Source organism: Thrips palmi, unplaced genomic scaffold (genome assembly GCF_012932325.1).
Source record: "Thrips palmi isolate BJ-2018 unplaced genomic scaffold, TpBJ-2018v1 HiC_scaffold_11, whole genome shotgun sequence".
Classification (NCBI taxonomy): Eukaryota; Metazoa; Arthropoda; class Insecta; order Thysanoptera; family Thripidae; genus Thrips; species Thrips palmi.
This window is the reverse complement of record NW_023144622.1, coordinates 10,107,116-10,118,117: the sequence shown is the minus strand read 5'-3', so window position 1 is coordinate 10,118,117 and position 11,002 is coordinate 10,107,116. Positions and strand designations below refer to the sequence as shown.

Genomic DNA, 11,002 nt, shown 5'->3' with positions numbered 1-11,002 from the left:
CTAGCCCTCCCCTCCACTTTTAGTCCTCGAAAAAGGAATTGGAGCTGGGAATCCGAGTATAAGAGGGCGTGCACAGGCCTCGCACCGCGAGTATCTCGGCAACGATCGAAAGGAACGCGATGGTTAAGAATCGTGTCGGCGCCAACCGCAAACAGCAGCAGCAAGTGACCGTCTCGTGTCATCCAAGTGCCTCCAGCCTCCTCCTCGAGGACAACATGTGCTGCGTCTCACCGGTCGTCGTCCGCCCCGAGGAAAGCCAGGACGCCCTGGAGCAACAGGCGCTGTTCGACGCCTACCTGGCAAGCATGATGGAGACCCAGCCCGAGACTCTCTCGCCCTCCACCGCCCCCCTTGTTGAGGAAGAGGCACAGCCCCAGCGCCAACCACGCAAACGGTCGGTAAAAAGAGGAGCGCCGCGCAAAAGGCGTGCGGTGGTTTCTTCATCTCCAGAAGTTCAAAAGGAGGAGGAGGAGGAGGAAGAGCAAGAACCGAAGAAAAAGAAACGGCAAAAGACCCGTCCACGTCGTGAGGAAGAAAACCCTTTAAACCCTGTTTTATGCCAACATGTTGCTCGCTTGTGTGAAATAATTAAATGGTGTTCGGGTGCAAAGAATGTATGAAAATGTGTAAAATAAATCCATTTGTAAAAAAAACGAGTGTTTTTTAGTTTTACCCAATCACGGATATGTTTCTGCTCCTTTTCATTGATGGGAAGGGAAAAAAAAGGTTAATCGACTTCATTTTTTGTTTCTTTTTTGTTTGTTACGTCCAGATTTATTTAAAGAAATACATACATACATAACACTCACAAGAATGGTGCTCTTTTGCACTTTGATAATCATACGTTCATTTAATCATTTATTAAAGTCCACAAGCCATCAAGGCCCTTCTGATAAATATAAAATATAAAGACTCCACTTCCTTCTTTCTTTCACACGTTTCATATATTCTTAATCAAGCCCTTAACCAACCAAAACCCCATTGGATAAATAAAGAAAATAAAAACTCTTTCTTTTTTCTTTCTTTCTTTCACAAGCTGGTGCGATATATGGACACCACAAAAAAAAAATAAAAACAAACAAACACACACACACACACAAACACGCACAAGCGTTTACAGCGGCTCACGAGAGAGATCAAACACCATCAGATTGACAGTTTCAAAGTTGCGGAACAACAGGTCTTCCCGAATACCCCACAAGGCGACACTCTCCGGCTCCCCTCTTTCCCGCGCCTTTAAAGCTTCAAGACCGGCCTGCTTAACAAACTGCATGGTCTGCGATGGTTCAACGAGTTGACATTCAGGAGGAATCATGTCCCGAATGCCTCTCAACATGTTGACAACACATTTCGCCATTGAACATTGACCGTCCTCGAAACGCATAGCGTCAAAAGTCAGCACTTCACTCAAAGAAAACAACTTCTGAATGGTTACATCCCCCAGACTGATGAAGGTGTCCAGACCCGATTGATTCTTTTCAATCTTCACAATATTGCCTTGATTAGGCATATTAATACACTTGAGAAGGGCAGAGTCGCTTAATCTTACGGTCGTCGCCGGATCGTTCCCCTTCAAGAAATCTTTGATCCGCTCAACGAGTTCCGGATCAAGAAGTTTCTTAAACTCACCCATACTGAGGCTTACTCCGAGGCCGCCAGGTGTTTGCAGTGCTGCAGCCGGCGTCACCATTCGGTCAAGACGGAATCCCATAACGAGCTCCTTCGAGTTGGACGCGTTGAGCGGCCAATGCTTCTCCCCGATCCACTTGGGGTGCGGCGGGTACTTGGTTTGAGGAGGCAGAGGCTGCATGAAACGTTGCGACGCACACATCAGGTCGGCTTCATTGTCCATCAGGATGGTGGCCTCCTTTGCTAGCGATGCAACATTATCTTCATTCATCATCATCTAAAGACAAAATAAAAAACGATTGCAAATTCAGAAAACAAAAAGCCAGGGACGGGGACGGGGAACACAACACACGCACGCACTCAAAAGAAAACTTACCTTCGAGGAGGACGACGAGTCGGTGGGTCAGTCGGCACGATGCACACGACGGGGCTAGAGGGAGCCGTGGTCGTCCTGGAAGAACGGTGGAGAGAGAATGGTAGAGATGCCAAGGAGTAAAGGGTTTCAATCCATGAACTGTGCCTGCCCTACCTACCTACCTACCTTTCCCCTCTCTCTCGACCACAGTAGTAGGGGACGCGGTGGTGGCGGCGGCGGCGGCGGCGGGCTAAAGCAGCGGCCCGGGCTACAGTTCGGCCCGGTCCGGGCTGGAGTTCGGCCCGGTCCGGGCTTGACTTCGGCCCGGGCGGTGGGGGGGCGGCCGAGCGGCGGCCGCGGCAGCGGTCCGGGCAAGAGTTCGGCCCGGTCCGGGCTTGACTTCGGCCCGGGTGGGAGGTGGGTGTCGGAGTGGGGGGAGGGGGGGACTCGGCATTGGGCCCCGGGACCAGGAAATCGAGCCCGGTTCCACTGCTTTCTCTTCTTCTTCGGCTTCTTAACGAAGGGTCCACTTACGCATTGCTCGCAACTATCGATTAATCTCTTATCTTTCTCTCTCTCTCACCCACTCTTCTTCTTCTTCTACTCTTGGGCATAGCGGTCAATGATTTGTTCAACGTGGGCCAAGACATCCACGTCCATCTCTTGCCAGAATCCCTCCTCCTCTACCGCCTCCTTCTGTTATGGATGGACAAACGAAACGCACAGGTCAATTAAAATGAAATTTATTACTCGAACTGGCTGCTGTATACGTAAGAAGAGGAGGGAGAGTTTCTTTATTACCTCATTAGACATCTCCATGAGAAGCCGTTCGGCGTGGGCCAGGACATCGTCACTCATGTCTTCCCAGAGGGGCTCCTATTGAACAGACACAACCAAAACAATAAATAAATAGATGATCAAAGACGGCGACGTCGGGGAGGGGGAATTTCTTACCTCTTCCCGTGCAGGCGGCGGTGAAAATGAAGGAGGAGGAGGAGAAGGCGGAAGAGGATTGAAGCAAAATGCATTGGTGGAGATGCCGTCTTCAAGAATGTATCTCTTGTTGTCAAAATTGGACAACCCAGACTTGTTCTGCTTGATGGTGTAGAGGGAATGTTTTCCATCCGTCCTTATGCCGGCAACCTCGACAAATTTTGTTACATTGTCAAAAATACATCTCTTATAATCTTCAAAACGGACACTTTGCGCCAAGGCACTTTTTTGAATGCCTTTACACTTGTATACGGCTTTCTCACCACCCTCCGCCGTTTCGAGATCAAGAGCATACACTTTACTCCTTATTCCAGCGAAACGCAAGATGTTGAATCTGCCATACTCAATTTTGAGCCTTCCCTGAACCCGGGCGTACTGCGGATCGTACAGAGGGTGGTCCTCCGGCAGCCCGCTAGTGTCCAAAATGTCGAGAATCGGTCTGAGATCCTCGACTAGGTTCGGAGTCTTCAAATGCACGCAAAGCGAGTCTGTGTCACTCATCAGGAGAGTTTGACGCTCGCCGAAATGATTTTTCATTCGCCAATACAAGTCCATCATTAAGCATTTTGAGAAATCTAGAACCGTCACCCCAGCTGCGGGCAAATTGTTCAGGCGGACGACTGTGGGAAGCCTTTCCACAGCCACAAGGTCCTCGCCAAAGATGGTAAAACCCTTACTTGTCGGTTTTGCCATTAACTTTACAAATCGTTTTGCCGTTCTACAAAGTTCGATGGTCCGATCCTTGCGGGGGTTTCTCAGGAGCTGTCCATATATGGAGTTGGAAAAGATCTGTTGGGAATAAAAAGAAAAAGAAACGAATGGAGGTTAGTAAAAATGTCTCATTTCTTCAAAGTGGATTCTGTTTTTGTTTTTGTTTTTTTACCTTCCAAACAGCCTGCTCAAATTTATGCTCAGCCTTTTGCCTTTCCTTCATAATATCCTGGATGTACTCTTTCAGGAAAGGCGCTTGAGTGAAACGGATGCCCTTTATGAAGCGAGTTACCTTGAGGCCAAGCTTCAGGTAGTTGGCAAGCGCCATTCCATGCAGCAAATAGTTTTTGCGCGGCCCCAAATGAGCAATCAACTTTTCGGTGTGTAGCTGCGCTCCTTTCAGATTACACCGCTTCATCATTTCACGCTGGATGGGGCTGTACCAATCCTCCGGCACTTTCACACGTTCCACACAGCATGGGAATTCATTGTGAGATTCGTGCAGCGTTCGGGGATATTCAAGGTCCACATAGGCAAAATACATCTTGTCATCATCGTGACTCAGCTTGGACCAGTCTACCTGCTCCAGCTCCTCGCCACTCACCCACTCGAATTTACCGAGTGGGAGTGACTTTTCCATGCACATGCTGTACATCTGCAAAATAAGGCAAACAGGGGTGAATATATTTAACCGCACCTCAAACATGGCAACATGAAGAAAGAAAAAAAGGAAAAAAAAACTCACCGCGTTGATGTCAAACATGAGAATGTGGCTCTCGGGTTCGCTAGGCCTATAGCTCGACGTCCCGGGAATATTGGCCTCCGCGTACCTGTGATGCGTGGAAGAATAGCCTCCCCTCGCTGCTTGAGTCAAAAGGACATTCATGGTGGGGTCAGTGCATCTCTCAACCTTGCACTTTGTAAACTTTAGCATGGCACACATGCTCAACGACGATGCTGATACGAAGTGATTAATCTCGAGCGTATACTTTTTGAAAATCATGTTCCTGAACTTATTCATGAAACAGGCCAACAGGATGGTGTCGGTTTCAAGATAAATCCTACAGTAGGTCATGAGGGAGTCACATTCCATGACGTCCCATATCTTACGCCCACGTTGGTATTCCTCCTCACTGGGCAGAGAACCGCTGAGAGACGAGTGAAAAGCTTCTCTCGGTGGGTACTCTCTAGTATCCAACATTTGCTGAAAGTCCTCGGCCAACTCATATGGGTAGATCCCTTTCACCGTCAGAAGACGCCGCTTCTCATCGTCCGGAAACACTTCCTTGAGAATTTGCAGGTCGTCGTCTCTCAGTGACTTGCTGAGTTCATCGAGAGAGGAGGCGACAAACTGATAGCTATCCAAAAACAGCAACTTGCGTCCGTTCTCCAAGTAGATGGTAGCGGAACGGTAGCTGTCGGTTGTTCGCGGCAAGATTGTTATCCGCGACTTTGAGAACAGATCGTTATTGATCAGACCTCGGAAAATTAGGTGGAGGTCGTAACGGTTGCCCGCATGCGCGAATATGGGTAGGAATGTTTCCCTTTTCATACTCCCGTTACAAGAAAAGCAACAAATATGTCTCAGACTGTGCATCGGTTCCAAATGGTCGTGGTCGGCCGTCTTTCTGTCTGCCTCCTCGCATTCATCGAAAAATTTGTGACACAACTCGCAGTTTGTCGCGGCATCGAATCGTGCCTTCTGCTCCTCGGACATGTGGATTGGATAGTCCGGGCGTTGGTCCCACAACCGTTCCTCCAGCTCCACAAGGTCTTCCAGGAAAAGACGCGCCATATCCTCATCGACCCGTTCCTGCGTCCGCGTGATTTTCTCCACGAGTTCTCCTTTCCAGTTGCAAGCCACGATGCAGTAGGCCACGGCGCGATGTTCCTGAGTACGGCGAGTTTTGGGGCCGCCATTGGCCGCATCGTCCTGAAGAGGAATCAACACTGATTCAAAATCATAATAAACTGAATAAGAAGTCCTCTGCATGTTTTTCCACTTGAACTTGTCGAAAGACATGGGCCCGGCTTTCTCCATATAATCAATACTCTGAAAGCCAAACTTGCGGCATGCTTCTTCATGCTCTGCCAACTTGCCTGCCCCCTTGTAAACAGCCCCCAAACAATAACAACAATATCTCTCATTGTTGGTGGACTTCCTAACGCCTCGAAGAAAGGCATTGAAATTTTTGACGAGCACGTAGTGACTTCTACCCGTCTCTCGATCTTCCAAAAGGAGCAATGTCACGTGGTTTTGCTTCTTTTCAGGAGTGCAGTACCTTACAATAATGTCGGGCATTTTCATTTTCTCCTTCTTCTTCTTCTCCTTCTTCTTCTCCTTCCCCTTCTTTTGCTTCTTCTTTGTACTTTTCTTTTTCTTTTTCTTTCTCTGAGAACCTTCTTGAGCTGCTTGGTCGAAAAAGTCTCGCCCACCCCCGTTTCCTCCTCTTCCTCCCTCACCATCGTCATCATCTTCATCTTCACCATCACCCACATCATCTTCGTCACCATCATCATCGTCATCATCATCGATGCCGAGATCGTGGAGAGGACGACCAGCCTTAAGAGCCCTGGCCGCTGCAGCAGCAAGAGTGGGGTTGGAACTTTTGGACTCGTTGGCCGGCTCATCCTTTGCCACACCGAGAATGCAGAGACTTATGTCCGGATTCAAGATCTCAAATTTGGCTACGTCTCCCAGTCTCATTGGAGCATAGTCTATCCCATCCGTGTTAAGTCTGTGAACATGAGCAGCATACGGTTGTGGCCTATTCACGTTTCGCCCACGCCTCGGCACGATTCCCATGCCCGCAATAACGCTGAGACGGAAGCAGTCCTGGTCTTTATTTTTTATGTTTATTAGACTTTTCATGTCTGCCAACTCGGGGGGGAGGGGCATGTAGCTGCCCGCACCAACAATGGGATGATGTTGACCGGTTCTTATGATGATTTTATAAATCTCCCCAAGAACCCACCCACTGCCCTCGACATTCAACACTTCGCTGTTTGCCAGCACTTCTAGAATGGCCTTCTCGACCTGTCCTTCAACAGAAGATTCGTCAATGTGCAGTGTCTGTTCCCCACTTCTCAAATGTTTCAGTTCATGCTCGATCTCAACTTGACCATCTTCCCCAGGCACTTCTCGCAGCGCGTCGACGTGCGTCAACAGCCACCATTTGATGCCGGTCCGCGAGGCGTTCATCAACTCAGTCATTTTTCTGACGAGTTCCTGCTTGTATTCTATGAGCAAAAGGTTAAGATCCATCTTGTTGGAAAAAGACAGGGTGTGTTCCTGCGCCGTGCCTGCGAGGGCTGTAGTTGCCACCCACCGCGGCTCTTCTTCTTCTTCTTCTCTATTTCTCATTTCACCTGGATCTTCTTCTTCTTCTCTATTGTTTTCTTCATCTTCTTCTCTATTGTTTTCTTCATCTTCTTCTCTATTGTTTTCTTCTTCTTCATCTTCTTCTTCTTCTTCTTCTTCTTCTTCTTCTTCTTCATCTTCTTCATCTTCTTCATCTTCTTCATCTTCTTCATCTTCTTCATCTCTTCATCTTCATCTTCTTCTTCTACATCTTCCTCTCCTCCGTCTTGATGTTCTTTCTCTTTCCTCTGTCTGAGAGCTGCGGAAGGGGAAGGAGCAAGGACCTTTTCTGTCGACTTTTTCCCCTTTTCTTCTTCTTCTTCACTTTCTTGCGGGCGACGATGCGGAAGAGGGCGAAGGACGGCACCGCCTTGCTGGTTGAATTCGTCAAGGATGGCCTCATGTTTTTCGCGTGCGGTGCACTGGGATACATGAGACTCTCGCTCGTCACCACCGCGGAACGTGCGCCGGCAGTAAGGGCATGGATACGAGTTTGTTCCTGAGGGAACACAAACGTGAGTCCTATGAATGCTGGCGGACTCCGAAACAGTGCCGCACGCATCGCATGCCCGGGGATCGGCATGGGTGCGGGCATAATGTTCGAGAACACGGTTTCTTTCAACAGAAGAATAACGGCAAAGCCAACAACACACTCTTCCACGAATGTGAACGTCCGACACGTGTCGACGCAGGTTTGCACTTTTAGAAAACACTTTTCCACATTCGCCGCACGAGGCTGCACAGCGCTTCCTTTTCTTCTTCGCCACTGGAGGGCCTTCCGGAGGATGACTGCTGATGGTCCTTTTAGCAGTGTAGGGTGTGGATTCGCTATAGCGATCCATCGGCACATGTTTGTGCAAATGCTCTGCCAAATCCCTCAGGGATGGGAATGCCAACCCATCGTTGCACAAATGACATCGATGCTGCAAATCGCCAACAATGGGGGTGAAACTGTCACTGCTTGTCCCGCAGCGTCGATCGCCACGGCTGGCGCCGCGGCTCACGCCGCCGCTGCTGCCTTCACCGGAACCATGCACCGTCAAGTGGGATCGGAGTTGGCCGACGGACCAAAACACATACCGACAAATTGGACATGTAAAGTTTTGCTCCATGATGCAGATGGCACTGCGGAATGACGAACGCGCGATTAGTTTGGCTACAAGTTGCCCCGACACACGGCACGATGCGATTCACTCACCAAAACACTCCAGACTAGCGACTCAGCTCCAACCTCCACTGCCGGGACTCGGATCGCGTCCCCACTCTTCTCCCACCTTTTCCTTTTTTTTTTCATGCCTCGAGTGGAAGGGGAAAATCAACCTGCTCATGCAAGCATGGATTCATTACAAATGATGATGATAATGATAAAATGGAAATAGACACATTTAAAAAACGCGTATGAATTGTATGCTCACCTTCACTCATGCATTAGAAATGCCATAGCGCTTGAACTGTGGACTGAATGCCCCTCACGCGTGCGCGATGAGAGAGATGGCGCGCCAAACGGCATTCAGATTGGCTGTCATGTGCATGAATTTCCAACAGTGTATGAGCTGCAGGACTGCATCGCATCGCGCAGGGAAGGCGGGTGGGGCGACCCGAGTGGAAGACGGGCGGATGGGGAAGGGGGGGGAAAGGGGACACGGGCGGACGGGGAAAGGGGGGGGGACGGGGGGGGGGGGAGGGAAAGGGGGCACAAGGCTTTCCGCGGCTTGGATCTTCGCACTATTCTTCATCCATCCCCCCACCCTCTGACTCTGACCCCTCACCCCCTGACTCTGACTCTGACTCTGAACCACCACTTGAACCGTCCTCAGATTCCAATTCATTCACCTGCTGGATAATGAGCGAACCTTGGCAATTGCAGTGCGGATCAAATTGGCGAGTATTTATCCCACAATGTTCACAACGTCTTTCCCGTTCGACAAACGCGGTGAACTCGTCCAGTTCATATATGCCCGGCTCATGCGAATCATAAAAATGAACTACCGAGTGCTTACTAACGTTAGCGAAATGAAGGTGGTCAACACAATAGCGCTGAGAATGCGAGCCCAACACTACTGCATACCCCAAAATGCGCATACACCCACGGAAACGTGGGGCCTCAAGCACGTTGGGACCCGACATGGCGCGCGCGCGCGCACACACACACACACACACACACACACACTTGAATGGATGCGGCAAGACACCACGCGATATTGGACGCCCGGTCCACACGCACACACACACACACAGACACACACACACCGACTCACAGACGGAAGGGCGTGGCACGGCACGAAAAGGGGCAAAGCCCTGCAAGGCACGACACGGCTACCCACAACGGTGATTCACCGTCACACTCGCACACACACACTCGCACACACACACTCGCACACACACACTCGCACACACACTCACACATTCACATTACACGCACGGTCATACTGAAAAACAATGAAATTGGGAACGAAACAACTAGTCCTCCCCATTTCCCGACACACCGCGAGCCGTCCGCTTGCGATACAAATCGAGGGCCGGGCACGGACACCGAGATTCAAACCGCGCTAAACTACGGCTACACACATCACACCATTGTTGCTGGGCGTCCAAGCGCCTCCGATTGAGGATAATGCCCGAGGTATGGGTGCGTGAGCGAACAATCGTTTCCAATTTCTCACCAGCTGCCGCGCGGATACAGTCGGGACTGCAAACTCTACGCTCACCGCGTTCGGATACAACAATTATCTCTTCCACCACTAGACAGCCAATCATGGTCAACCGAAGCGCGCCAACATTCAATCCACTGTTTGGTTTTTCTTTCAAGCACACTCACATCGTACGCTACTCGTCGCGAATTGTGGCGCATACAATGGACACACACACACACACTTGCACTGAACACAGAACACTCGATCGCTGCGGCAAGGCGGAAAGGTATCGGCGTCACAACACAACTGCACGCTCCAAGATTTGGAAACGGACTGAAGCCTAGGTCGGGGTCGCACCAGGAGCCAGCATCGGTATCGAATCATAAATCGACAAGATCGTTAAAAATTGGGCTGCGCGGTCGGGCCGGTGTCATCGACGAATGTGTTTATCATCCGTTTACGCAGGATAACAAGAGGATCACGCAGGGACGCTGACCTCACCCCACCTCCTTGCATCTAATTGGGAGCAAGCAGACAAGCCGGCCGGCGCCAAGGGATCGGTGAATTAATGAGATCGGTGAATTAATGAGTGCCTCTGTGCGCGAGGGACGCGGGCTACCCCCCCCCTCTTACACCTTCCTTCACACTCACACACACACACATACACACTGGACAGCCGATACCCCCTAACGCGTGATCGGTAGCCAGTAGCATCTCTCTCTCTCTCTCTCTCTCTCTCTCTCTCTCTCTTTTCTCTCTTTTCCTCTCTCCTCTCTTTCTCTCTCTCCCCCAAATTCCCACACCCCGGAGCAGAAACCTATCCCCCCCAAATAAGAATGCGTCAAGCCGCTCCGAGCCGGGGCTCCGAGGCTCCGAGCCGGGGGCTCCGTGGCTCCGAGCCGGGGGCTCCGTGGCTCCAGCGCTTGACGCAAACTTATTATTTTTTCACACACACGTACGACGTCCACAGGAACGTCCGAGTGGCGATGATCGAGTGCATGCCCGCCAGCAGGGCGACGAGGTCGGAGGGCTTGTCCTCGGCCATCACCAGGACGCTGCTGGGGATGGACAGGGTGCTTCGCAACGCCTGCGACGGCCACGGCCCGCGCGGCCTGGGCAGCAGCGACACGGTGGTCGTGTCCTTCATGAGGCTGAGGAACGCGCCCAGCCAGCGCGGCGACCCCAGGAACAGCAGCTGCGGAGGGAACGGGCCGGTGCGCAGCAAGGCCGGCTGGAGCACGCCGTGGATGTACTGCGCCTCGTCCAGCACGGTGTGCGTGCTTCTCGGCAAGATGGCGTCCCAGGCGGGGCTTGGCGCTC

The 11,002-nt window shown here is 51.0% G+C and overlaps 2 protein-coding genes across 4 annotated transcripts; both read right to left on the bottom strand.

Moving 5' to 3' along the window:
* Positions 1 to 922: 922 nt before the first annotated feature.
* LOC117639607 lies at positions 923 to 2,124 on the bottom strand. The gene is made up of 2 exons (XM_034375442.1): positions 2,006 to 2,124; positions 923 to 1,906 (listed from the first exon to the last, which is right to left on the bottom strand). The coding sequence occupies exon 2, from the start codon at positions 1,904 to 1,906 to the stop codon at positions 1,115 to 1,117; it is 792 nt and encodes a 263-aa protein (XP_034231333.1). The 5' UTR covers positions 2,006 to 2,124; the 3' UTR covers positions 923 to 1,114.
* Positions 2,125 to 2,449: 325 nt separating this feature from the next.
* LOC117639345 lies at positions 2,450 to 7,054 on the bottom strand. Of its 3 annotated transcripts, none has more exons than XM_034374915.1 (4): positions 3,861 to 7,054; positions 2,939 to 3,766; positions 2,786 to 2,860; positions 2,450 to 2,680 (listed from the first exon to the last, which is right to left on the bottom strand). In XM_034374915.1, exons 1-4 carry the CDS (start codon positions 7,050 to 7,052, stop codon positions 2,585 to 2,587), a joined length of 4,191 nt encoding a protein of 1,396 aa, XP_034230806.1. In that variant the 5' UTR covers positions 7,053 to 7,054; the 3' UTR covers positions 2,450 to 2,584. The 3 variants fall into 3 exon arrangements, with proteins under 3 accessions (XP_034230806.1, XP_034230807.1, XP_034230805.1); XM_034374916.1 differs by having other exon boundaries at positions 2,546 to 2,860; positions 3,861 to 4,343; positions 4,434 to 7,054; XM_034374914.1 differs by having other exon boundaries at positions 2,546 to 2,860.
* Positions 7,055 to 11,002: the final 3,948 nt, after the last annotated feature.